General features: G+C 42.7%; 2 protein-coding genes across 7 annotated transcripts; both read left to right on the top strand.

Moving 5' to 3' along the window:
• Positions 1 to 898: 898 nt before the first annotated feature.
• Positions 899 to 13,703, top strand: pspc1 (paraspeckle component 1). Of its 6 annotated transcripts, XM_041032097.1 has the most exons (10): positions 899 to 1,393; positions 1,956 to 2,105; positions 2,260 to 2,411; positions 2,572 to 2,667; positions 2,767 to 2,963; positions 3,349 to 3,433; positions 3,668 to 3,773; positions 7,297 to 7,354; positions 8,928 to 9,064; positions 9,512 to 10,269. In XM_041032097.1, exons 1-10 carry the CDS (start codon positions 995 to 997, stop codon positions 9,764 to 9,766), a joined length of 1,635 nt encoding a protein of 544 aa, XP_040888031.1. In that variant the 5' UTR covers positions 899 to 994; the 3' UTR covers positions 9,767 to 10,269. The 6 variants fall into 6 exon arrangements, 5 of the variants coding, with proteins under 5 accessions (XP_040888031.1, XP_040888035.1, XP_040888034.1 ...); XR_005893365.1 differs by lacking the exon at positions 7,297 to 7,354 and having other exon boundaries at positions 9,512 to 9,647; XM_041032101.1 differs by lacking the exons at positions 7,297 to 7,354; positions 8,928 to 9,064; positions 9,512 to 10,269 and adding exons at positions 11,264 to 11,306; positions 13,677 to 13,703.
• On the top strand, positions 13,537 to 27,678 carry LOC121177768 (rho GTPase-activating protein 20-like). The gene is made up of 16 exons (XM_041032096.1): positions 13,537 to 13,781; positions 15,944 to 16,029; positions 17,134 to 17,307; positions 17,439 to 17,588; positions 18,479 to 18,520; positions 18,637 to 18,721; positions 19,015 to 19,092; positions 19,517 to 19,583; positions 19,928 to 20,131; positions 20,220 to 20,392; positions 20,770 to 20,934; positions 21,458 to 21,573; positions 21,683 to 21,875; positions 22,678 to 22,792; positions 22,975 to 23,924; positions 24,357 to 27,678. The coding sequence occupies exons 1-16, from the start codon at positions 13,716 to 13,718 to the stop codon at positions 25,164 to 25,166; spliced, it is 3,474 nt and encodes a 1,157-aa protein (XP_040888030.1). The 5' UTR covers positions 13,537 to 13,715; the 3' UTR covers positions 25,167 to 27,678.
• The last annotated feature ends 301 nt before the right edge of the window (positions 27,679 to 27,979 follow it).

The raw sequence follows: 27,979 nt of genomic DNA, 5'->3' as shown, positions 1-27,979 counted from the left end.
CTCTGGTGGTAAAGCCTGGGTTCCAGCAACACGAGCTACAAGAAAGCGCAGTTTTTCTGACACTTCCATCTCAATAATTCTTGTCATCTCTTCAGGTGTCCTATTAAAGTTATGTAGGATGTTAACAGCCTCAGCAAAACTTTCATTGATGGTGTCTGCCAGGCATGCGTTCTCCAATGCCCCTTCAACATCTGCAGGAGAAACACTGGCAAAGCCTTTTTCAGACGATGCCAGGAGTTCTGTCAGTAAACATTTGACAGAGGTTTGGACCAAATGAGTTATCAGTTCTACCAGGACTAGTGAGTGCTCTGATCGTAGCCCTACAGCTATAATGTCGCGCTCATTTTGATCAAATTGTCCAACATATTTCTTCACCAGAGACCGAATAACCTCTTGTGTGGTCATCGGCTTCGTAGCTGGTAATTCAGCTTGTGCCAGTTTTGACAATGTGGTCATTGTGCCTTTCTTTTGTTTTGATGTCACTTTTAGAGTGGCTAAATGCAGGCTTTACCATCTATTTATTGCTTAGGTAGTGACGTCACTTGGATAAATACGTCATCAAAGACACACGTGCATACTGAACACATGCGTCTTGGACAGGTGAGATCAAACGTCACAGCCGAGGCTGTCAGGTCAACATCAACGAGACTCACTGAAATATATCTTTTATTCATGTTTTCAAGTTTTAACATTTTATAGATAAAAACAATGCACTGATAAATTGGGAGTTTAATCATTAATGAAAAAAATAATTATTAATTGCATCTCTAGGTGGAAGGGTAGAAGTTGGTGGTGATTTTTCATGCTCCCGTATCTGTGTGAGTTTCACAGTCTTTTTTTATCTACGCCCGTGGCTGAATGTGGACGCGCAGCTGCGTCCACCCGCCGCCATCTTTGGAGCTCGGGAGGCGTGCACCATCAACACTGGTCCGCTTGCCTTTCCCCCAAAGTTGGTTTAATTTTGATACCGCTGCACAAACTACTCCGTCCGAGCATGGCCAGTCGAAATATGCAACAAGCGAACATGCAAAGCAGCAACTCTCCTCAACCTACGAAACACGGGAACGACTCCCCGGCCGCGGAGCAGTTACCGGCGAACAAAGACAGCCCAGCGCAGCCTCCTCCTGCTCCGCAGCAGCAGCAGCAGCCCCCCACGGCCGAACAAGCGGACGGAGCAGGTGAGGGAGCTGGAGAAGGTCCCGCTGAAATGACTCTGGACATAACGAGTTTTCGAAAGCCCGGTGAGAAGACTTTCACCCAGCGGTGTCGGCTCTTTGTCGGGAGTCTTCCGGTGGATATTCCGGAGGAGGACTTCAAAAACATGTTCGCAAAATATGGGAAAGTTAACGAGGTGTTTATTAACAGAGAGCGGGGATTCGGCTTCATTCGCCTGGTATGTACAAAGTTCTGCTTTTTGGTTTTATTTTTTTTATATATTTGAAAAATAATTTGTGTGGCATGTGGACCGAAATTTAGTGGCTACGAGGAGCTAGCTGCTATTTTAGCATCAGCTAACGTGTTGGTTTACTTTAGAAACCATTCATATCTTACTGTACTATCAACAGTAACACGTTATTCTGCGTCACCAGCTGTATTTTTTCAATTTACTTGAAGGCTCAGCACATTTTACATGACCTGTATTTGACAAGTGTTGTGCCAAAGCTTCTGAATGTTGTTGATATTTCAGACTCCTGTGTTCAGATGACAGCAAGTTGTCAGAGTCTTGTTTTCCTCTTCTGTGAATTTATTGTAATATACTTGCTTCTATACTTAGCAGCATATAATAAATATTGTAGTAACATGTAATTTGTATTTGCATGACATGCTGTGATAGTAGAAGTTGTGTAAAGTATTGTGCACTCATGCAAATCCTGGACTGTCAAATAACTTTAAGTGAAAATAACTATTTTGATACAGTCAATTCATCATCACTTTTTTTGTCCCTTGTCTTCCAGGAAACCCGGACGCTGGCGGAGATTGCAAAAGCTGAGCTGGACGGGACAATTTTAAATAATCGACCCATCAGGATCCGCTTTGCTACACATGGTGCTGCACTCACAGTCCGCAACCTGCTGCCTGCAGTAACAAACGAACTGCTCGAACAGGTAGAGTGGAGAAGAGCTTCAAGATGACACAGAGATAAAATCTCATTGCAGGGTTTCAACTCGAATTAGATATTTGTCCATTTGACTTCCTGTGTCTGCTGTTCTGTTGATTTGCTGATATCTGCGGAGTGATAATCAATCTGAAAACCTGCAGGCGTTCTCTCAGTTCGGGCTGGTGGAACGGGCTATTGTTGTGACAGATGACCGTGGCCGTCCCACTGGGAGAGGCATTGTGGAGTTCGCAAACAAAGCAGCTGCACGTAAAGCCCTGGAGCGCTGCACCGAGGGAGCGCTGCTGCTGACCACGTAAGGAGTGATGGAAGGGTGAACACTTGCTGGAACTTGCTAGGACTGATTGAGTTCTTAAAATTAAAAGACTCTTTCTATCTTGTTCTAACATGTAAATGACCATTGCTTTCTTGTATCACAGGAGCTTTTAACTTAATGTTGTCCTCCCTTTCCTTAGCACACCATGTCCAGCCATTGTGGAGCCCTCAGAGCACTTTGATGATGAGGATGGACTGCCTGAAAAACTGCTGCAGAAGGTTCCAAAGTACCACAAGTAAGTAAAGAGGAGGAGGAACTGCCCTTGTTTTTGTTGATGCTGTTTTCGGACCAGTGGAACTGTAGTTCAGCTTTGTACTCGTCTGTCGTTCCGTAGGGAACGAGAGCAGCCGCCACATTTCGCCCAGCCGGGAACGTTCGAGTTTGAATACTCGTCTCGCTGGAAAGCTCTTGATGAGATGGAGAAGCAGCAGAGAGAGCAGGTGGACAGGAACATTAGAGAAGCCAAAGAGAAACTGGAGGCTGAGCTGGAGTCGGCCAAACATGAACATCAGCTCATGTTAATGAGACAAGGTGGGGGCTGGTTGTTGCTGTCCTCCTTTAGGGTGGTGGTTTACCACCAACGTGTGTGTGTGCGTTTGTTTACTGCTTGAACTGTTGGCCTTTGTATGAAAGGAGATTGTATTTGGGCTGCTGTTTTGACGTGTGTGCAGTATCTTACACTGGCTCAGGTATTTAAGTGGTTAACTTGCAGTTGTCTCTGCTATAGAGACTGATTTAAACAGTAGGTCAGCATTGAATTTAACCTGTAAGGTATTAGATACTGCTCTAAGTCATTCACATTGCCTTTTTGTTTTGATCCTCATCATTATTTATCTGTATTTTCTTCCATATTTACCCATCTCTCTGTCAGTCCTCCTCACTTTGGTTGTCTTCCTCCTTTTTTTTTTCCCCCCAGATCTAATGAGACGTCAGGAGGAGCTGAGGAGACTGGAGGAGCTTCGTAACCAGGAGCTGCAGAGGCGAAAGCAGATCGAGATGAGGTGTGTTTCCTTTCTTTCAACAAACCATTAGGACAGAATGAGAAAGCTGGAGTCTAATTATCTTGCAGTGTGTAGTGCTTTTTATTTTGTTGTTTTAATTGTATTCCAGGCACAAACGCTTGAAGTAGTTTTGTCACTGTTGTGAAGTTGTTGCTGTCAAGTGAATTGCATTTGAGATTTATATATTTATTTTTGTATTTCACTTATTTCTTTTGCATTTCTCTCTGTCTGTAGACACGAGGAGGAGAGGAGGAGGAGAGAGGAGGAGATGATGAGACACAGAGAGCAGGAGGACCTGAGGCGCCAACCAGAGGGCTTCAAACCAAACTACCTGGACAATGTGAGTACAGCTGGAACGCATACATGCTGTCAAACACACCTACATCCGTACTACTGATACGTTTTATAGTCACATGCACACATCCACAATCAAGAATTACACCAGTGAAAGATGTAACCAGAAGGTTAATAATTTCATCATTAGAAATCAGAGAAAGAAAATAAAAATAGAAAATATAACATCATAGCTGAAGCATCTTTGCCATGATGTACCAAAAATACTGTAGTAAATGGGTTATCTCATTGTCTTGGAAGCACACGTACTGCATCAGTATCTTCTTACTGCATCATACTCAGTTGTTGTTGTTAACAGATTGGTATTACAGTAGTGGCACAGTTTTGTTTTTTTTTCCAGCAGTGAGCAGATTTCAGTCAGGACAGTCCTGATTTATTTGAGATCAGTAGAATTGCAACCAAATTATTTAGCCACATGTAAAACTGCGTGTTCTTTTCATCCAGTTCTTGAGGGAAAAGGTATTTTAACGTGTTTTACCTCAAGAATGACCTGCAGCGAATGTTTAAATGCCAGGGTGTTTTGGGTTAGCCCAGTTTTTGGTCAGTGGAAAGTCTCTTCAGTTCTTCAGTTCTCATTCTTTGCATTGCCTGCATTTGACCAGCACCCGGACTGAATCCTACTGCTGTGCAGTAATTTCTGACTTTCTCATAGTTTTATACTGTACCAGCTTTCATTCATTGATGTTTCAGATGTTGATTTCAGTTGTTAAATCAACTCTTCTCTGACATAGTTGCTGTTGTATTGGTTTAGATTATATTGTGCAGGTGTTGATGCAATATTCACTGAACAAATAGAAAGAATAAACACTAAGTAGAGCTTCCACCAAGGCCATACAGTCCTACCACCTCTGTTTATCTCTCATAATTGAAAAAGAAAAGGAAGTAGTCTGATGTAAATGATTTATTTGTCATGTGACATAGTAAGTGTGTAATGTGGTTTCAGCATTTTCTTCCACCAGATCCAGATTATTCTCAGGATCTGCACGAAAACTGTACAAATAAACAAACCAGCACACTGACACAGGTGAAAACATGGTGTCCTTGGTGGAGGTGATAAAGCTCATCATCCCAGAGAGTATCTGAGAAATAATACCTTATTTGCATCAGTGGATACAAGGTTAATTACTGCTTACAACTTAAATACTTCATCTCTCTCTATAAATATTTTTTTTGTTGTCATGTTGTTTCCTGTAAGTTAAACAAAAATATAGACAGACAGTATAGATCTATTGCATTGTCTGCTGTATCTGTAAAATTTGATTAGATAGAATAGAAGTCAGGAGCATGGTTGTATATATTAACAGAAACATTCAGTCCACCCAGAAAATAGTAAGACGTGTTTGCAAGAGCTAATTCACCAAGTAGATCTACAGTGATTAAAAAAAAACATGGCTGATGTAAACTGTAGAATTTAAAGGATTTTATTTTATGTAAAAAGAAAAGTCTGAGTGAGGTTCGGTCAGTGTGAATGTTTGTTGGTGTGTTACTGTACGTTGTTGTTTTCTCATAACTTTTCTCTTCAAATCCTTTGCTCTGTTTAGAGGTCCTGTTGGAGTCGGCATCTTTACACGCACCTAACACACACACACACACTCAGATGCATCTAGGACCATCTGTCCAATCCACACTGACTCGCCTGCTGTCCTCAGATCAGCTGTTAATTAGTCCTATTAATGCATACATGTAGGATTTAGTAGAATACATGTGGAGGGGGGGGGGTTGCATGTGTGTTGTGTGTCTTACAGTTGGTGTGGGTCGATACATTTTTAGAAAACAAGTGAGTAAAAATAAGTGCTTTGACTCCACATGTTGAACTCCACATATGCTTACTTTTAAAATATAAAATCCATTCTTTGCACAGTTAATTTAAAGGACTATTTTCTAAACATTTGTCGACTACTTTGGTATAACAAAGCACAATGATGCACATAATTAGCCACTGAATATCAGAGACTCCTTCACATTAACTTTCTCTTCCTGGTGTTGTTGTAGTTTGCACCTTTATTTAATGGAAGGATTGCCCCCCCCCCCCCCCCTCCCACAGTGTAAATCCTGCCACTGCTGCCATCTAGTGCTCACAGGAGCTGCAGTTCAGGCATCAGTGTTGTGGTCACTAACAGACACCGAGCTTTTAATCCCAGATGTTAGCACAACAGTAATATAGATCTCTATCACACATTAAGTACATTTGCTCTGTTGCAACACCATTTCTTCTTTTCTTATCGTATTTGTAACATATTGATGATTTAACAGGTAAGTAAAGAATAAAAAGGCTGAGGGTTACAGTATTAGTAACTTATTTTCCCTCCCAATTTTCTATTGATATGCTTCCTGTGGGACTGTAGCTAAATATGCCTTGTTTTACCATGCTAAGTTCATTTTGAATACTGGGTTGTTGTATCATGGTCCGGATGAATAAAATGTATTTAGAAGGGAGAGGCTGTAACTGTCTAGCTGGTTTCACTGAGCTGGATTAAGGCTAAGACTCAATCCAGGTCAGTGAAATTTATTATATCTGAATATTATTCACCTTCTGTGTTTGCAGGATTGTGTGTGTGTGTATGTCTGTGTGAGAGAGAGTTGTGTATGTAGTTTAGGTATAATTGTGTGAGTGAAATGTCTCATTGTGAGAGGATGTGGAAAAATGTCTGAATGAATGAACAGATAATGGAGCATCTGTGATTTTGTGTGTTTGGGCCCTGACACACCAAGCTGACACTGACCACACAGGTGACGTTCAGCAGCTTGGTTTCTTTGTTCTCTTTCTGCTGTCATGAGCGTAGACCCCGGGTTGACAGTGTCAGTGCAAAAAAAAAAAACAATCACTGTGCTAGTTGCTAAAACGGGGGCATTAAAACAGATTAACAACAACATGATGTGATGTTTTGATACTTCTGTTATGTTCTGTTTGCATGTGCTGTATTAACCATCCTTGATTTTATTCTCATTAAGCAGTTACACACTATTTCCTTCTTTTCCTAATGCTCGTGTGTAGAATGTTTCTCTGTCAGACCCCTGATTGGAATATTTATAGAAGCATGTGAGCGTCTTCTGTCCACATGCAAGTCCACTGCTTAATGTGAAGTCTCTGTTGGTGCTAATTCCTGAGTTAACTTGCTGTGTCAGGGCCTGTGTGAATGGGTGAATGCATACTGACATAACTTAATTGGGTGCACACTTCTGCTTCCAGCTGATTTGATATGCTGTAGACAAATTAGTTTTGCACTTGATTATCCATAAGCTTGTCTGTGAACAGTAAATGAACAGGATAGAAAATGTTGCTTCCTTGCCTTGAGTTTAAATGGAGGCAAGGACACAGTGAAGCTAAGTCTAAGTGATAAAGAATGATTACCTGCTCCTAAACAGCCATGGAGAATTTATCCAGCTGTCATCAGTTCTGTGTAGAGAATGAATACTTTTAGAGTGTGAGTGTTGTCCGGCGGGCTCTCCGCCGAAGATCTGTACTTTAGCAGAGTTTTGATCTGAAGGCTCTTCTTCACTTCTTCCAGAGAGAACAGGAAATGAGAGTGGGTGAGCTGGGCCCTCGTGGAGCCATTAATATGGGAGGTACGGGCATGATTGTCTAAGGACTGGTTGATACAAAGACCAGATGAAGTGATGATAAGTGAATTATGAGTGCCTTAATATCATTTACATTATCATTGTTTGTCTTGCATCCCAAGTGAGTCCTTATCTACACAGTGTATTTTCTGTTGCTGTAATATGGACTTTGACTCCACTTTGTGGTGTAAAATGGACTCACTTGGGATGTTGTGCGAAGACAATGAAAACCTACAATACCACACAACTACATAAAGTCTGAACTAACAGAATATACAGTCTACTGAACAGTTGTTTTTGTTGGGGTGGGGTGGCATAGTTTGAGAAATATTTGGTCCCCGAGCTCTCATCCTCAGCTGAATGCAGATCTGAAGTAATGGATGATGTATTCATGGCTTTTAGCTTCAGAGTACATCCTCAAAAATAAACAAATAGGCTGTATCAATTTTTCTTGTCGCAGGGAATAATTAAAGACGAGAATTAAACAGCGTCCTAATATGTTTTATTAGGATCGGAAACTGCATTCCACAAAATAAACATTGACCTGCGGGGGGGCAGGATGAGGGGCCGGGGACAGAGGTCTAAGTGATGCAATGAGGTTCATGGTGACCCTTCACCGTACAGACAGCGTAACCTTGGATTGCACATCACCTTCATAAACACTTCTTTCTTCTGAGCACCACCTGAAAGGTTTTTCCGACAAAAGAAATGTCCTCTTAACATCTTACCTGCTGTGTTATCATCACTCACATATTCATAATGTTCCATTTACTTCATATCCGCTCAGGTTTGATTGTAGTGTGCTGAAGATGCGTGCAGTTGTCGACGTGTTCTGCAGCAGGGCCCGTGTTTGATCGGAATTGAACTTGTGTTGTCTGTGCAGCTTTTTTAGTTTTGATATTTCAGCTCCACCTCCATGTTCTCTGTAATTAAGGTGACGTGCAATCCAAGGGTTAGTTAGTAAAAAAGATGCAGACTTTGCCTCTTGGCTCCAAATTTTAGCTGTCAAAGTGAGAACCTCTCATGCTGCTGATCTCTGTGTAAAAATTTCTTGTGTGAAATATCTCAGCGCCTGTGAACTATTTTAAATTAACGTTGGTTTTTGGTTGTGACTGTTGTGTATTCAGATTAGCCAAAAGAGAATTACTTGATATTTTTCTTTTTTTTTTTTTTGTTTGAAGTTCAGCTTCAAGAGTTGAGCTTGCAGTTTAGCTTCATTTTAAATGTGCAGCCAGGTTTTTAATACCACTAATAACTGGGGATGCACCGATCTGACTTTTTCTCTCCCAGTAACAGTTCAGTTCTTCTTGGGCTTGCGCTTATTTTAATATATATACATTTAATATACTGCTGTGGAGAGTTAATTAAAGAGCGTTTCTATAATGATACTCTTCCAAAGATACCGATCCGACGCACCCCTCATCGTTTTAGCTGTTGACTAAAAGCCAACGTTAACTTTTATTTTGAAGTCAGTGAGAATAGCTCTTGCGTTCAGCCAGCACAGATCTCACTGGGCGTTGAGTTCATTAAACATGGAACGACCCAATGACCAACCGATGCTCCGTTGTTTTGCGTGTAGATGGCTTTAACCAGGGGTCTGCAGGGCCTAGTGGTAACCAGGGTCAAATGATGGGCATGAGTGGAAGGGGAGGAGCCATTGGCCCAGAGGGAACGGCAAATATGGGCACACCATTGATGTCAGAGAATGGAGCGATGGTAATGTATTGAGAAGAATAAAGAAAGCTTCTCTGTTAGTTTGCACGTCTTCAAGATTAAAACCTTTTTTTGGATTTGTTGGCAGAACATTACCTAAAACAGAAAATTGTCTCAAAGTGTCTCTATATAAAAACAAAAGTAAATCATTCGTCTTCAAAGGAATAAAATGATTGAAATTTGAACACAGGCTTTGAAGAGCAGTTTTCTTTCAATTTTGTAACCTAATAGACTTATTTCTCTCTCTCCCTCTGTCTGCTCGGTTCACTTCTGTCTGTTTTACTCATGGATGGCGACTCTCGGATCAACCCTCACTGATGAACTTTGAAATGTGCTCATGTCTGACCCCAAACATCCTCCCATGTCTTTATGCAAACATTATGATCTCACACCACCCCACCACCCTGTTTGGGTTTTTTTTTTTTTTTTTTTTTTAACATTGACCCCAAGATACCACAGCGAAATGATAGATACTCTCAGGGTGGATCACTGGGGGGTCGACCAGAAGTCGAGTCCCCAAAGCAGCAGCAGCAGCATCAGCCGCAGCCGCAACAGCAGCAGCCGCAGCCACAACAGCAGCAGCAGCCACAGCAGCAGCAGCAGCAGCCATTGGGCCCCCAAGTTGGACAAGTCCCAGGATTTGGGAGGGGGAATCCCATAGGGGGAGTCTTTGATGGGCCAAATAACAAGCGCCGCAGATACTAACTTCTCAACGTTCTCATGGATCTTTGTTACAGTCCCTGCCCAAGTTTTCTTTCTCTGTTTTTACATTGACCCCGTTGTTGACCTACGACCTACAACCCTCCCTGTGACTTGGACATGTTTGCTGAAAAAAAAAAGGGGCTCTTGTTTTGTGATTGATAAAAGTACAGGATAACGTTTTGTATCCTCACTTACCTGCAGTGTTTATACAGAATATGTTTCACAGCACATGTTTCTCCTCTCTTTTTTTTCCTGAATGAAACAGTCTGTGCTTTCTTCTGGGCTGAATAGTGAGCAAACAAGTTTCACTGCATGTGGAGAAAGGCCTTCGCACTCAGACATCTGTGCAGTTTCTATGGCTGATGATGTGTTGGATACACTTTATTAAGCTGCTTCAGGGGAGTGTTAACTTTAACAAAGATTAGTTAGACAGGACATTGATTAGAGTCAAAACAAGATTGCTGATGTTTGATGAACTGTCTTAATAAAATAGTCAGTCATAAAATGTCATGTTAGTTCATAGCTTTTGTTCTTGTTGCGTTTGACTGTGGTCCTCCCTTTAAACACACTTTTACTCTCAGCGAATAAGATCCTGAATCATACAGTGAGTGAGAGTTGCAGCTTCAGTGCTTCCTGTGTTTGATGGTGGAGAGAAATAAAACATTCGTACGAAGCTGTTTCTTTGTGATTTTAACGAATTGTCTCTTTCACCATAAATTTGACAGAAAATAACAGACAGAAAATTCTGATAAATATCTTCCCTAAGCCGCCCCACACCTTATATAGTATCTTCATAGTATTTGTGTGAGTGCCTGGATAATTCTGCAAGGTGTGTGTGTGGGCTGCAGTTGTGCACATAATCAAACACAAAACAAAACCATGGTCCTGGTTTTCTGGATGGTTGACCACACCAGTTCTCCCTTTCACTGGATCTGGGAAATGTGATAAACCCTGACCAGGTGTCATGGATGCTAAAGAATAGATTTATCACAGGTAAATGCATTTCATTTTTTCCTTTCTTTTCTATTGTAAAACACACACACAACGTACGTCTGCATATTCCAAAACAAACGAGGAAGCACTCCTTGTATCTGACACAGCTCTGGTGCCTGTGATGCTCTGGTTAAGGTTAGGGTTAAAGGTGGATGAAGAGTGTGTCTCATCTGTGCGTTGGTATTGTTTTTAATCCTGTAGCCACTGTTAGAAAAGCTTTTTATCTTTAGCACCTGGATGAAGCGCTGTGCCTTGAATTTCTGGGAATTCCTTCCTCATGTTTGTGGATGCTGGTGTGTGATTTGTTAACACTTAGCAGTTTGGTCCCGTAGATAGTGTGGAAAAATCATTTTACCTGTCCACTGTCACTTAGTTCATTTGTGTTTTTCACAAATATTCCACAGGCTACCAAAAAATAACACACAGTTCGTGAAATGCCACCTTTAGCTCTGTGCTCAGTGGTAAACATTACTTGTTTTAAATTGTCTTCATTCTTATCTCTTATAGGTCCTGTTTGTGTCCTGCCTCCGGTGATGTGGCCAAGGAATAGGTAACACACACATACACACATCATTTCAGTGGAAATGTAATATTTTTTTTATATTTATGAAACAAGGATTCACTATACCAAACACTCAGTAATTGGTAAATGGATTGGATTTATATAGCACTTTTCTAGTCATTTAACCACTCAAAGCGCATTTACACTATGTCTCATTCACCCCCTCACACACACATTTATTCAGCATTTCCACCAAACATGAAGCATTTTTTGCTAACACACACACTCGTTCACACACTGATGGATACACTGGGGGAAGGTTGGGGTTCAGTATCTTGCCCAATGACACTTGAACATGTGGACTGGAGGAGCCAGGGATCGACTCTCTGATTAGAAGACGGCCTGCTTTACCTCAGAAGTCTCCAGCACTTCTGTTTCTCTGTTGTTCAAAAACACATCTGTGCAACATAAATTTTCAAGCTGGTGAATGTGCAGCTCCACAGGTAGGTTTTTAAAACTCTTTTCATGAGTTGCTGTTGTAGCTGTAGGAGGTTGGATCTTTTCTTTAATATCACTGTTTTCATTATTATACGATGACCTGAAGGTTATTGATCTTCAATCAGCAGGCGGTTTACCTGTCAAACCTGCTGATCTCTTGGTGAGACGACCGAATGTAAGTGACAAGCATTGGTGAGACATGGAAGGATAACTGTAAGGTTGGAAAAAGTGTATTTGTAGCAGGAAGGTTGGGAGCCAGCGAGGCCAGACACGTTGCTTTTCTTTGCCATGCCCAAGGCTGCTCATTATCAACATGAGGGAAGGTAATCATTGAAGTGATCCAGTTTTAACGGGGCTGATTGTGGCCAATTTGGGGAATGAAAACTCTGTGTCTCCTTTCATCACTTTGTGGCCTTGTTCTTCTTTAGCCCAGTTTGTGGCCCACTTCTGTTTCTGGAAGGACAATTGATTTTGGGGCAATAGTTATTTTTCCTCTTTGAACATTAAATCCACCTCTTCTAGATTTCCTTCCTCCTCATGATCAGGTATTTACTTGTATTCATGTATATAAAGCTACTCTACATTTTCCACTATAACACTCTTGTATTGTTTATATTTACATTGCAAATTAACAAAAAAGCTTTTTTGGCAGAGTCAATTGAAGAAGAATCACTTGATTTAAGGTTTGAATGCGCCCTACATTACAACCTTATGGCCTACATTACACTCAGTACTATTCGTGACTGTTTCCCAGAGACGCTGGAATCTAATAACGTGGCCTCAGACTGGTGGAGAGCCTGGAGCTACTGTATTGAACGCGGGCATCAGACTCACACTCTTGACCCATAATCTGATAATGTTTGTCTGTTGGATCTCAATACATTCATTTAGTTTCGAAAATGTTCCCAGGATTATTTTGTGTTTGTTCATCTATACTGATTTAAGCCCTGTGTTTTTGACATTTGCTGCCATAGCCCGCTCTGCTGCACGAGGAAATATCATAAATCAGTGTTTTCATCTTACTTTATAACCTGCACCTCAGGTGTCAGCAGAGGATTAAAGGAATAAGAAGTGTTTGATTCATTTTAAACAGCCAGCATCACTGCACCACCAAATGAGGAATGATTCATGCTATATATGTTAAAGGTGATTCATATAAATATAAATAATAGATGTATTTGGTGTTGACCATCCTGTGTACAAAGTACTGTTATCACATATATGGACTAAATTAATATCTACTGTATTTATATGAGGGTTATTATATTTATATATATATATATTTTAAATTATGGGAATCTGCTTTAAAAACTCTTTGGTCCTGCTCCTCTCATGTGGTGAAGGGATGTTTGATTTGTCTGTTTTTGTGGAATAATTCTACTTTTTTTTTCCCCAGCGCAGTTTGGTGTGAGTACTTAAACCAGAACTGTTCATCCCGCTGGATTCACGTAAATGTACCGTTCCCCAAGGCAAACACGGTTCCTACCTGATGCTCTCTCTTTGTTTGGTTCAGATTCAATCTGATTGTCTGCGAACTGAATGGAACAATTTAGGTTAAAAATAGATAGACCTATTTTTTGCAGCGTGTTGGCGCCGCCTCCGTTCTGTGCGTAAAGACGCATTAAGAAGTGGCACAGCGACTGATAATCCAGAAAGGAGGTGCTTTAGTTACAGCACAGCCTCATTGATGGGGAAGAGAGAGAGGGAAGACGGTGGGATCAGCTGTTCTAGTCTCATTACCAACTTCTCTTTCTTTTTTTTTATTTGAACACATCTGAACTTTTCTCCTCACAGATTGTGTTGCTCCCTGTGCGTCCCTGAAGTTTTCACTGACTTCTATCAGGCTTGTGTTGAGATGGTCTCTATCTTCCATAGACGGAGGTTATTAATGGGATTTCTTTCTCCCCTGCATCACCTGAGGTCAGCGGGACAGTGAGCCGGAGCGCGTCTGGAGGCTGGATGGACAGCATGTCTCTACGGCAGCAACAGGACAGCCGAGGCGGTGGACAGCAGGAAAACAAACGGGTATGTTTTCAAAGTTCCTTGTCATATGCCCGAGGTTTGTTAATAGAAAGAGGCTGGTGTAAAATATTTCGGTTTAATTAACTTCTGAGTTTGTCTCCAGACCATGTGTAAGAGAAGAGTCTTCTATTTTTAATTCCTTTATTTAAAGCTTTAAAGTCATTTTCCTCGGAGGTTACCGACCGATGAAAGAGTCCGTTGTGAACCCGCTCAGGTCGGGGTTTGGTTCAGGGTTCAAGGCGTTTCACCAAGTCACACCCTGCCTCCATAAACACGGTCACACAACGCTGGCAAACGTTAGGGTGACGGTGCACAACACAGCACAGACAGATATAAAGGAGAGGCTTTTAGAAAGGCGCAGCGCCTTAGGAAACGAACAGTCTCTGAGTTGAAGTTTGGATGATTATAAATGAATTAAAACACTGGAACCGTGGCCCACAGACGCGCTGAGCGCTTCTTACCAACAAGGAGCGCATCACCAGACTTAACTTCATATGACATCAATAACGCACCAGTTATTGGTGATTAATTGTCCATAATTCAATTAACACAAAACGCAGCAGTTTACTTCATCAGCCACTTATTTGCAGCTTTACGTGAACCAGACAAATGTCTTTTACTAACTTACTGTATGTGGAGCTTTTCAGTGATTATTAATTCCTGGGTTAACAATTATAACTCCTCTTAAAGCAGCTGCCTTATACTGGTGTATAAGTTAATAATGAATGCTTGGTAACATAATATAATTGCAGCTTAAATAATAATATCTCCTTAATAAAATGCTTTGTAAGCATTATGCTATATTGTGTGATCAGTTATTCATTAACTGCACATACACCAGTTGATATTGAAGTTGTCAATGTTGACAACTTAATAATATTAATAGTTAATAATAATAGTTAACTTGAGTGTTGAGTGACACTCAAGTTATCACTGACACATGACGCGATTATAGAGCAGATATCGTCTGAGGACGAACGTCATTATGTTTTTAACAATAATAATAATAATAATAATAATAAGTAAACCTACATTTTAGTTTTCTGATATTTTTAACAGGTGAATTTCATCAGTCTGTGCAGAGGTTACAGTCTTTACTTTGTCTGTGTTTTCATTACTGATTGATTCCACATGTGCTTCAGCGTCTCATCTGTATATTCTGAGTGTCCATGTCCATGTCATAGTGGACATGGACATGGCCTGGTGCTGGTCAGCAGACGTGTTTCCTAGCAGAAAACCCATATCTTCACCTGAGCTTCTGTTAGTGTATTTTTAGGACTGAAAGGTGACATTGTAATGTTGTAGCTGGAGCGTAAGGAATGTTTCACCACTGTGTGACCCAGATAAATCAGTGATGTTGCATTGTGAAATATGTTCCCGGGAGGATGAATCCCGCTGACTTTGGTGATCCCAAAGTTCAGTCATGAACCTACTAAAAGCACGTCTTTCTGAACGGTTGTTTGTCCCCCTGTTGCACCCTCACAAAAACTTCTACTATCTACTACTTCTACTTCTATGAAATGAAACTTTAATGATCAGAGCAGCAATTTAACAGTGGATTAAAACTTTTTAAGTTTAAACACAGAATATTTAATTAATTGTTTCCAGCTTTTTCTACTTGCAGCGAAGTCAATTTTACTGAGTAGTTGAAGTGTGAGAAAGGTTAGGAGAGTCACAGCAGAGGCAAGTCGAGTCAAGGCTGCTGAGGACCGAAGGTAGTACAGACTGTAAAATGTTGTCAGCCTAGCTAATCTTCATCCTCCTACATTCCTCTGTGTTTAAATTCTCGTGTTCTTGTCGTTTTGGAGGCCACAGTCAGTCCCAGCGCCGTGATGAATGTACTGGGCATTAGGATGCTTGTGTAACGAATGAGGAGAGTGTAAACATGACGTAAACATGGAGTAAATTGCTGGTGGGATTTGAGCCTTTGTAGTTTTGCGGAGCAGCGTGGTCAAATGTGATGAGAAAAAGGAAGTATTTGTGTTAGCAGATAGAAGTAAATGGTGCCTTAAAGCTTATGTTACTGCTGTTTTTTGTTGTTAGACTTTTTGAAAGTGGAACTTCCACAGTAAAGTGGCCTCAACTGCATGAATCTGTATGTATGTTAATAATGCATCTGTTGGAAATCATTTGGATTTGAATGAATTCTGTTTTGTCTCTTTTAGCGGATGAAGTCTCAGAGTTATCGCCGTCAGTCTGCCCCGTCTCTGGTCATCACCAAGGCTCTGACCAGGTCCAAGACTCTCTCCAGGTACCAGTTTCAGCTCTGCCTCTGGTTTGTGGCTTTTTTACGGACAGAACCAGAGGAGTAAACATAAACTGATATGCAGTGTGACAGGTAATCCGTTCATTGGACAGAGGTCAGGCCACACTGACAAAACCTCCTGAAGCCACACGCTCACACACACGCGCCCACACACACACGCACTCACATGCCCCAGGCACAACCCTGAGGTGTTGAATCCACTCGGATAGATAATCCCTCTGTAACCAGACTTATCAGGGGATCAGGCAGCTATTAATAGTCTTTGTCTTTGAACATATGGACTGGGAAAGTGAAGAAGAAATAACCTCATTAAAAAGCTCCTACAGAGGTGGGACACCCGACTGAATAACACCCATCAGCCACAACCCCTGCTCTCAGGCTGAGAGTGCTGATAGTGTGCGTGTCCCTGTCTTATGACATAACTCCTGCTCAGATTCTGCCTGGGAAAAGCATCAATTTAAAGGTGCAAGTACTGTTTTACTGTGACTTTAGATTTTACTTTCTGAAACCCGCAGACTCCCTGACCTCATTCTGCACCCAGCTCTCAGCCTAATCACCTATGACTTATACATAACACAGTTTACATAATGCAGAGTACATGAGTGACTTTGATGTCTCATCGATCTCTGTTGACTCCACAACACAAGTCAAATGTGGATCATGCAAACTCAATGTACATATATGTGAGTATTGGGAGGATACCTAGTATCTGGTAATGAAGGACACCAGAGTGGGAGAGACGGAGATCTGAAGAGAATAATCTAATAAAAGAGGCCCAGGCCACCCATCATAAGAAGCAGAGGATGACTAAGTCTTTTTAATTATGCTGGGACATCACCACCAAACATGCCTTTAGATAAACTAACACTGCAAGCCTCAAAACAACTCCTCATAGGCTTGAACCAATGAGTTAGCTGCTGTTTAGCATTACCGGTAAGTCATGCTGACGCAAAAGCAAGTTACTGTGTCACGCAAGGAGTCGTCAGAGGTAGTTTGAGAGAGGAGAAACAAGACATTTACAATATAGCATTAGTTTTCATGCAAAGTGAAATATGTCAGTGATTTGGCTCCATGTGTTGGGTGTTTCAGAGAGAGCTTCCTGGTTCCCGTGTGTCCAGAGACCTGTCCATTGGTCCAGTCCTTCCTCACGGGCTCTGACAGGTCGTTCCTTCTCCACGGACATGCCCATTTGAAGACGGGGATGCAGACTCAGGACAGGCATCTCTTCCTGTTCAGTGACATCCTGGTTATCGCCAAAGCCAAGTAAGCACAAGTGCGGAACATTTTGGCTGCTGCTCGTGTCCTCAATGAGGTTAATGCCTTAGGTCTAAGGTTAAATTTAGAGTGTGTGTGTGTTCGTGCTGGTCTTTATGTCTCTCTGTCTGCGTTCCCAGGTCAGCCAACCACTTCAAACAGAAAGCCCAGGTGTGTGTGTGTGAGATGTGGACGGCAGGCTGCATGGATGAGGTGTGTGAGGGAAGCACGAACCCAGAGAGGAGCTTCGTCATGGGCTGGCCCACCTGCAACTGTGTCGCTATGTTTAGGTAACACACACACACACACACACTTATACAAGTGTTTGTACTTTCAGACCAGGTCAGTGTTGATTTACATTGCTGTAAATCTCACACACTTGTGGAATGTGTTTTGTATAAACACAGATTAATACCTGTGGATGTTCACATAAACATGCAAACTCAGCATATCCAGCCTCTCTCATGCATGTAATGCTTTTTATAAAGTAATGCCATTTTAGTATTTGTTTGTTAACCTGGACTGATTCTGGTGAGATGTTTTAATGGGATTCCAGGTTAAAGTCAAATCCAGGCATCAGGTTTCTGTAAACTTACTGTAAAGCTTGTCCCTGTTTACGCTGCCTGACGTCAGAGACTGTAAAACGTGTTTATGTTTCAATAGTAAATATGTGGCTGATGCTGTAAACTCCACCTGAAATGCCAAATGAACAGAAAACAGACAGGGTGAGGCAGAAGCTTCGCACAGAGGCCCGGGTTGTTTTGTATTTTTTGCATAATTGTATGTACTTGTTTGTGATCACACACCCCACACGTACACTGGAGCTGTGGCCCTAACGAGATCTCTTTGTGGTGTGATTCTAATGTAAGTGATGGAGGAAAACCGAGTTTTAGCTGGAGCTAATATGATATGACACTTACTGTCTTTATTATCACCAAACTTTGCAAGATACTGACTTGATCTTGGTTACATAGACTGCTAAAGCATGATGGGTCGATCCCTCGTCCAAGCATAATATACAATATGGATATACCTTACCAGAACCCTGTTAAAACGTGTTAATACCTGATGAAACCCATTAAAAACCACTAAATGACACAAATAAATAGTTACAAGACACTTACACATGCAGATGAACAGACACACACACACACTGACATTCTTTTGATGTTCCCCTCAGCTCAGCAGAACAGAAAGAGAGATGGCTCTCCCTGCTCAAAAGGTAAACTCTGCCTTCACACATCAGCATAAAGTATGCACAGTATCCCTCTGTGTGTGTGTGTGTGTGTGTGTGTGTAAATCTCACCACTTCGTGTTTCCTCTTTGCTCTCTCTGCAGTCGGATAAAAGAAGAGAAAGAGAAGGAGGAACCTAAAACCATTCCTCTGAGAGTGTATGGGAAGGGAATCAATACTTTCGCTGTTGTAAGTTCACTCAGATGTGTGAGCCCGCATCTGTTTTTGTGGTGTGTGTATCTGTAACTTCAGCACTATGAAGCTTTTACACACAAACACCTTTTTACCCACTGAAGCCGCCTGTGAGGTGATGTCAGGATTTTCCGACTCACTTTTCTTAAATGGTCCACGTGTATTCGTAGCGATACCCTCTGTCTTTTCTTTGGCTTTCTCTTCCTAGCAGTGTTAAGTATGTGTTGTCCTGTTGATACTGTGTGTCAATGTCTCCTGTGTGTGTCTCTCCTCCCTGCTCCCCTCACTAGACCAAGACACTCCCTGTCAGCAACTCAGATTCGAGCAATGAGGTGATCCGACTGGCTCTGCAGCAGTTTAGCATCATAGTGAGTAATAAAGAAAAATTGGAGGGTGGGGGACTTGCACCTTGGACTCTTAGGACTCTGCAGCCATAAAATGTATTGATTGTGTAGACTGGCAAATAATTTGTGTAAAATATATAACCATGTTTCTTGGACACAGTTGTGTTATTCATATTTCTGAGCTTAGTTTTAGTTGTGTAAGCTTTTAGGTATTTGCGTAGTTTCAGATTTATTGGTGCTGCTCAGGCTGAAGCTCAGCAGCTCCAACACTTTCTTACCAACAAACGGCACGAGGAGGCTGAGAGTGAATAAGATCCTTTGTCACAGCTCAGCATCCTAAACCATCTCCATCTGCTCTGCCTGATGTGGTTTTAAGGCATCTTGTCCTCCGAGGCCTCGTAGAGTTGTGTGTCTTGTTTTTTTCTGATTGTGTCTCTGTTTCACTCAGGGAAATGTGAAAGACTTCCAGCTGTGGGTCATCTCTAAGAGGGACAACACCCCCTATCCTCTCATAGGTCAGTGAGTGAGGTTCATCAGATCCTGTTGTAGTTCTGTATTGCTCATGCTTCAGAGTTTGTTTCCTGAACAGGCTGTGGTTGTGTTCCTTCATCCTAACACGCTTATGCCCCTCTGTCACTGTCTCATGGGCATAAACCTCTGAGCACAGGGGTGAGATGTTTTTTAGACACTGGTACCATTCACTGCCAGAAAAGAGTGTGTTTTGTGTGATCTGGCTCCTGGCAACGAGGGGTCAGAGTGTACATCCATTAATGATGTGATGTTATGCTGTTGTTGTGTTTATATAGCAACTATATCAAACCCCCCAGGGATTGATACTCTCTCCTGTCCTCTGTCTCAGGTCATGAGTTTCCCTTCAGTATCCAGATGAGTCATGTGAGACACACGATGTCTCAGGGAGGCGGCGCTGGAGGCAGGGACGCTACTGCACCACCTGTGGACAGACAGAGGGCCATGCAGGTGGAGCAGCTGCAGGTGTACAAGCAGTGCCAGTTCATCTTGAAGCCGCGACCCGTCGAAACGCTGCAACAGCACATATCTGCGGGTGAGGCCGCAGCTTTACTCTACATCTTTAAAAGAACTAATCCGGTGTTTATCCTCATGCATTCTGGGATACTGTGTTGTCTTTTCAGACTTTTCTCAGAAGCCATTTAAAAGGAGGCGTTCCCTCATCACCTGGGCCTTCTGGCGAGGCTCCTCCCCTCACCTGAATGAGCTGTCCCTCGCCGGCACGGCCCGCGGCTGCCTGTTCGGCCAGCCACTCAGCTCTGTTTGTGTGGAGGATGCTCTGCCCAAGCCGGTCATGGTGAGTGAGCGCGCTGACACAGCAGTGACTATGCTAAGCCTTCTTATTTTTAAAACTCTGTTTTCGTGTGAAAACAACTACAAAGAGGCCTCTGTCCACAGGGAAGCATGTGAACTACAAACTGCAACAGCTGTGTCATTGGCTACATCAGATTTTATTTCTGTTGATCATAGAAAAAATGAAAGAGGACAGATATTTGTTTCTTGTCACATAGCCTTGATCGGCATTTGAAGTATTGTAAATGCCATTTTAATCACAACCAGGCGTTAAAAACAGTGTTTTCAGTACTTTGAATACCGGGGAAACTGAAATGAATCTTTTGGCTTTCCATAGGCAGGAAATCTATCCCTCAGTTTTTCTTTCTCATCTTTCACCAGGACATGTTGGCGTTTCTGTACCACGAAGGCTCTTGGACACGGGGGATCTTCCGTCGGCCGGCGGGGGCCCGGGCGGTCAGGGAGCTTCGGGACTCTCTGGACGCAGGAGAGTTTCAGCTTCCTCTGACACATGATCACATCTTTATCATAGCTGGAGTCTTTAAGGTATGAGGACGTGTGTGTGCTTTGACTAATATATTTAAATACACACGAACACAACTGTCTAAGATTATAGTCTTAGTTGTTTAACTTGAGAACTGTTTTTGTGTGTGCGTGCTGCTAGTGTTTGTGTACATGCACCACCGTGTTCATTACCTTATTGACCCACATCTATAAGCACAAAATTAATCTGCTTCCATCTCAGCCTCAGCAGCTACGCTAGCAGGACAAGCTGTTCACAGCAGAGGAGCCTAGAATGGGTTGTTAATGTAATCTGGATTATAATCTCTTATTATCTGCAGGGATCACACAGAGCTCTTGTGCACGAGTGCTTAAACTATGTCACGTCTTTACACGGCAGCACAAGAGATTTCTCATCTACAGTAAATATTTATAGTTGTTACACTCGTGATATTGTCGTTCAGTTTTAACTGCAGTAGATGTAAGTCAACATTCATTAATCTCACTTATAACAAGTAAGAAGAATTTCTTGATTTGTCCTGATTCGCTGCTGTGTTTATGTTGTCAGGATTTCTTGCGCAGCATCCCCGGCAGCTTGCTGTGTTGTGAACTGCATGAAGATTGGATGGATGTACTGGAGGAAGAGGAGGAGGAGGAGGAAGAACAGGTGCAGGACGTACAGAGGTAACATACACATGCTCTGTTACCTTTTTTAGTGTCCATGTTCGAACGTGACATGTGTCCCAGCGGCTTGGAGATAAACACAGAGTTTCATTGACCTGCCTCTCTGCAGGATGATTTGTCGGCTGCCCAAAGAAAACGCCCTGCTGCTGCGCTACCTGCTGGCCGTGCTGCACGGTATCCAGGGAAACGCCCACGAGAACCAAATGACGAGCTTCAACTTATCAGTGTGCATTGCTCCCAGCATGCTTTGGCCTCCCGGAGCACCCTGTAGCCCTGAGGTGGAGGGAGAAGGAGCCAAGAAGGTGGTTACCATTTATCTGCTGACCAAGATATGGCTAATTATAACACAACATCCTGAGTATACAGAGCAAACAGATGCAGGGGTGGTTTGAGAATTGTACAGAACATTGTGATATATTTTTTCAATGAGGAAACAGCCAAACTGGTAGTACCACCTTAAAGGCCTAAAGTGGGATCAGTGTTTGTCAGTCAAAACAAAGATCTTTGGCTGAAAGCTCGGTAACAAAGGGAGGTCTGTTAGTTTTGTCTGGAGGCCAATAATGAAGCAAATGCCCACTTAACCTCCTGAACTTGTCCCCTCTGCTGATCTGAGATCAGGACAGTTGTAAAATTTGTAAAAGTAATTGTTAAAAAAAGATAAAAACCTTGTCATCCGTATGGGATGTCAACATTGTTAGTGTACAGGGTGTGATTTAACAGAGTGTCTGTGTTATAAGTATTATTCCCACAAACATTGAGCTGCCTAAACTGAATGTTATTTTTAGAAATAAGATCTTTGTTAATTCCTGTGAATCAGTGCATTGTCTCACCTCTAAACCACATCAAGCTTTTCTCGTAGGAATGTCTCAAATCAGCTTTATAGAAAGGCCACAGGCTTTCATTTTAGAGCAGTTTGACTTTTTTGAAATTGGTTGGGAATGAAGCAAGCTCCAGATATAATGTGGTGTAAAAGTAGTTTGTTCCAGAAACTACTTTAGCATTGCCACACGAGTAGCTACAGCCATGAAAAGTTGTGGGTATTTAGAAATGCTAAAACAGTCATGTCTCTGTTGATGTGTTTTATCTTCTCCTCTTCCGCTGCAGGTTTGTGAGCTGGTGAAGTTTATGATCGAACACTGTCAGCAGATTCTGAGAGAGGACCCCTCCTCTCTGTTTGGAGGACCCCCACATAGACTCAACACTGAGCAGATGGAAGCAGGTACAGAAACAATGGAAATGTGACAGATGTGTTTGCCAGTGTCTAAACATTCCTATGTCTTAAAGTCTTTAACTTACAGATGATGACATTCAGTGTGTCCTGCACAGCCTGCACACATTCTGAATTTTGTCTCGTTTATGTCCTCCTCCTCTGTCCATCTGCATCAACTCTCTGTCCTTCAGACTCCTGGGTGTACCCTCTGACTGACTCATCCTACGACAGTCTGGAGAATGAGTTAGACAACAGCAGTGGAGGGTCGCCCGGTTTCTGCAGCAGAAGGCGCCTTAGACCCAAACCACTTCAGGGCAGCCTGGACTCCATCCTCACATTCAGCGACTACGACCAAGACACAGACCCAGATATACGCCGCACACACACCAACAGTCTGCGTGGTCTGAAGTTACACCCGCAGGGGAGAACCAGAGGCAGGAGACGTGAGCCGGACCTCTCCAGCCCCAGCCAGGACGCACTGACCATGAACACCTCCTCCACTCTCGACTCCCTGTCCCTGGAGGGTCGGCCCATACCGAGACGCCGCTCGGAGCCGGCTATAGCATACGTGTCCAAGTTTCGACCGTGTGTTTCAGTGAGTACTGATGGTCTCACTGGTGAGGATGAGGATGATGAAGATGAGCTTTCCAAGAAGCCCAGCGGCCACACACTCGCTCACACACACTCCAGAGGTCAGGCCAGGAGAGGTGGAGGCGAATCTGGGTTAAACCTGCACGGTAGGCGGTCAGCAGCCCTGGAAGCCAGCTCTTCCAGCCTCTCCTCTACCCCCACCTCCCCTGCACCAACACACTCCTCCCTGGATTCCCTTGACTCCCCCAGCAGTGACCACACCTGCGCAACCAGACGACAGCTCAACCCAACCAAGACACACCTGTCCTCCGGCTGTACCTCTGGATCACTTTCCACCTCTGTCCCGTCTACACCTTTCACCATCAGCTCTGCTCTGACCTCCACTGAACCTCCAGACCTGGGGACTGGTCCAAAAAGCTCCTCACCCAAAGAACCACTCAACTGGGGGACTTTAAAAGGCTGCCGGGGCCTCCACCCAAACTCTTGGCTGAAGAAAGACCGGAGACTGTCACTCACCCAACAAGACAAAGAAGAAGAGGACAAGACTGTGGTAAGTAAAATACTAACTTAATCTTACTGAGAGTGGAGCATGATGATTAAATAAGTAATTGACAGATTAAATCAAAATAATTGTTGCAGCTTTTATTACAGATGATTCTACATCTTGTCTGTCTGCATTCAGTCTTGCATGTATAACCCTGATTCCCCTTATTCTAATTTGCCTCAATTAAAGTAAGACTTCCTGTGCTCGCACAATAAAAGCCTTCCAGTAGCTCAATTGGCACTCTGTATAGATAAGTGAATTACACAGAGCTGCTGGAAGGCTTTTATTGTGCCACATCAGCGCAGGAAGTGTTGCAGAGAGTTACCCAGGGTCAGCTGAAAAGCTCTGAATTGTGACTCAGTGTCTCTTTGAGCTTAGATTCTCTTCACTAGATATTGTCCTCAAATGTCAATTTGCTGTGCATGTTACTACAAACAGGGAAGACCCTCTGATAATCTGCTGACACTTGGGAAACCTGTCCCGGAGAGAGGAAAAGCAGTCGAGAGAGGTGGAGGAAAACCAGTCTCCAGCAGCCATCAAAAGCCCAAAATGTCCTGCAGAGCCACAAAAGATGCAGGAGGAGGGGGCCGTGTGAGTGGCAAGTCTGGCCATGAGACCCGACACCTTAAACAGGACTCGTCCAGCCCCCCGTCTCACCACCGCTCTACAGGGAGCCTCCAGATCCCCAAATCCTCGTGGTTCCGGTCCTCAGACTCGCCGTTAACCCCTAGGCAGCTCATCAACAGCCACACCAATACCGCAGGTGACATCACCAACCAGAGGCGTGCTGCAGAGAGTGAAGTGAGTGAGCAGAAGCAGCCATCGCCATCTTTATTTTATAAGCAGAGTGGGCTGTCTCTGTCCCTCTTCAAGCGACACAAGTCTCACTCTGTAGAGGAGGAGGGTAACGCCAGGCTCTACCAACGCCGGGGGTCTGAACCCGGACGCCAGCTTGTGGACCGAGCCTCCACCTTCACCAGGGCGAGGCTTCCCAGTGACCCAGGACTCAAGGTGTCCGAGGTGGACTCACAGGGAGAGACATCGGAGGCCCGTTTCTGCCTCTCCCCCTATGCCACCAAAGCAGTGAGAGACTACTTCTCCTCACACCCCAGCAGTAACCCCCAGAGCAGCCAGCAGGTGGCGCTCGCTCTGGTGGAGAGTCGCAGGGAGTGGCTGAAGAGATGCAGCGATCCCACGGCTGAGCCAGATTTTGACCAGCTCCTGTTTGCTGAAGAATCCTATGTCTGATTATAACTTAACTTGTAAAGTAGTGAAGTGAAATTAGATTAAAGCACAACACAAATCACTTTAGCGCAGTGTAATGATGACAGAACGGATGCTAGAGATAAACGACCTCTGCTGTTTTCAACTAAAGAAGTTAAATATTGCAGCTTTCAAAGGCTTTTAACATTTCCTCGTTTCATTACAGTTTTTAAAAACAGAGTAAAGAGTAGTTATTGCTCATCACCTTAAAAGAACTGCTGGATGGTGTTTCATTAGAGCTCAGAACACACTGACCTTTAACCTGTAGGGTTAAATAATCTGAAATTGACTGAAAAGGACTGATTTGATATCAAATGCATTATGAAGCTAAGTTGTATCTGATCTTGATCCATGGGTTTTGTGCAAGGAATGTCACTTGTGTGTTTTTCTTTTGTTTTTTGATTTTTTTAACTATATTGGGCCAAACTTAAAATCTGCCAATTTAAAAACTACCTGGTGTTGCCTTCTTAAAACATGAACAAGTAGGATTTCGCTCATTAATGACTGTTCGTTTGATTGGTCAACAGCGAACTTGAGCTCTAAACAAACTGGATTTTTTTTGTGTGCATTGTGTGGCTAGTGAGGTGACTGTGAAAGAAGCTGCTCTGATCATGTATTAAAATCCATAATAATAATAATAATAATAATAATAATGGACTATCAACGAGTCACATGACTACAGACCTATTGGCTGACTGTAATCATGCACTATGAATTAAAGGAAAAGTCCGCCCCAAATAGTTTATTGTAGCCGTCTAGGTATATTTTGTTGTCTTTATGGTGTTTTTTTCATATTTCCATAGAAAATCCTGAAAGCATTCTGAGAAATGGAGGCCCTCACTCACTGTATCTGAACTAAATAAGTGAATAACACCCAATAGGTACTGACAAAATAACCCCTTAGTGACACTACGATGGATATTTCCCTTTAAAGTGTTGATAGATAGAGATATGAGGCATGAGCCATGATTCTTTGTGACTTACACTCTTGGAAGACACCCAGAGAGACATCAGATATTTTTGATGTCTGTCTTGAATAAATGTCCATAAAGCCACTTCAAGATCATGGAGGGGAAAAAAACACTCCTTATTATAACTCCAGAACTTGCCTGAGAATCATCATGTGTTTAAGCTTTCTTGAGCTTTCTCAGGCAAAATGTTTACAAGTACAGACACCATGGCAGCAAAGCACATAGTGTTTATATAGCATTCAGAGGATATATAGTACATAACATTGTTAGAACTTATTACGTTTGCTATGAGCTAATAGAACAATGTGCAGGCTGGGCGCTTAAGAAAAGAGCACATGAGCAATAGATCATATGTAGTGTTCCATGTAAGAGTGAGAAACCCTCAGTAGAGACAGTAGATGAAAACCTTCCCTGTGTCCTGATCATCAGTGAGACGCCAAACAACTGTGCTCTGTGACCACTTATTCAACAATGCCTTTATGTTTTACTGAAACCTGCATTCTGAACATGGTGATCCATCTGTAACTGTGATTAAGTGTCCTGTGTACAAGAACTGTGATTTGCAGTACATATCAAACATGGTAGCTGTACGAGCCTGATGTATACACACGTATTATCAGTGATATGTATTTATATACAAAATCTGATTTCTAAACTTCCTGTTAGCCTTGATTGATTTCTTTGTGGTTTTGGATTTGTCTGGATTATGAGCCATCGATGATGGCTGAACCAACGAAATACTTGGAGACTCGTTTTTAGATGATACACTGCCTCATTTGACATTTTCATTTTGCAATTTGTATGAGTCCAAAATTAAAACTGAGCTGCTGCTTTAGGAAATTTGAATACTGAGTCAAAACTGCAAGTAGAGTGTGCAGAAACACTGATGGCTGGGGGGGGGGGTGACTGAATACGGAATACTGGCCATGGAAGAGAACATCCTGATGATGGCGCGGCGCTTCTGGGTCATCTGGGGCGTGGATTCTTCCTCCTGGTCGTGGTCACATTGAGACGCTGGTTCCTCACTTTCGTCACAGACATGAACCCCTTTGTTGCTCCTTCTGCCGAAAAACCTCCTCACTTTCTTCATCCAGTTTCTCTTTCCGTCTTTCGGCTTCTGCAGCTGTGCTTTTAAACCCTTGACAAGAGTGTCCACGAAAATCATGTGTCTGGATACCATGGCTACCTGCAGCTGCTTTGCAGATCCAGACTCCTTACAAAGCTGCTTATAGATAGCAATGTGTATCTTTCCAACATCTGTGGGAGAGGGGAACTTAACTCTCCTGCAGTCTTCTCTCTCAGATATGACAACACTCTGTGATGAAGGTATTACTTAGCTGTGGAGACTCCTCTGCAGAGTAGTTACCTGTTTTGTTGAAGTAAAAGATGTGAAAATCAGTCTCATCATAGCACACCATATGAAAAATAAATACTTCATACACGTTTACCACAAAAGAAAACAAGATTTCACAAATAATGTCTTATTGCTTATTATAAGATGTTACAGATGTTCCCCTCACAGCAGGACAAGCACACTTGACAGATGATGATGATGGTTTTTGTTTGTTTTTTCTTTGCCGAATAAAATTAAATGAAAACTCACTTTATATAAGACGTCTGGTGAATTCATTCATTTTAAATGTCTGAGATCACCTTCTGCTCCACTAGGTGGCAACATAACATCAAAACAAACCGGTGCAGCTCTGCTACCAGGCCCAGCCCTCAGCAACACGTAGGTCCACATCGGCAACGTAAAGGAGAAAACTGTCGCAAACATATTATGACATGAGAAACATTCAAAGAAACGTGTTTGCAGTGATTTCACAT

The sequence above is a fragment of the Toxotes jaculatrix genome, chromosome 24 (genome assembly GCF_017976425.1).
Source record: "Toxotes jaculatrix isolate fToxJac2 chromosome 24, fToxJac2.pri, whole genome shotgun sequence".
NCBI classification, from domain to species: domain Eukaryota; kingdom Metazoa; phylum Chordata; class Actinopteri; family Toxotidae; genus Toxotes; species Toxotes jaculatrix.
The sequence above is the reverse complement of the archived record's forward strand: the minus strand, read 5'-3'. Positions and strand labels throughout refer to the sequence as shown.

Coding starts and splice junctions, on each gene's coding strand:
- LOC121177768 (XM_041032096.1), top strand. CDS start 13,716: ATGGACAGCATGTCTCTACGGCAGCAACAGGACAGCCGAGGCGGTGGA. Junction 16,030..17,133: donor AGGTCCAAGACTCTCTCCAG/GTACCAGTTTCA, acceptor TGGGTGTTTCAG/AGAGAGCTTCCTGGTTCCCG. Junction 18,722..19,014: donor GAATCAATACTTTCGCTGTT/GTAAGTTCACTC, acceptor TCCCCTCACTAG/ACCAAGACACTCCCTGTCAG.
- pspc1 (XM_041032097.1), top strand. CDS start 995: ATGGCCAGTCGAAATATGCAACAAGCGAACATGCAAAGCAGCAACTCT. Junction 2,668..2,766: donor AAGGTTCCAAAGTACCACAA/GTAAGTAAAGAG, acceptor GTCGTTCCGTAG/GGAACGAGAGCAGCCGCCAC. Junction 2,964..3,348: donor GCTCATGTTAATGAGACAAG/GTGGGGGCTGGT, acceptor TTTTCCCCCCAG/ATCTAATGAGACGTCAGGAG.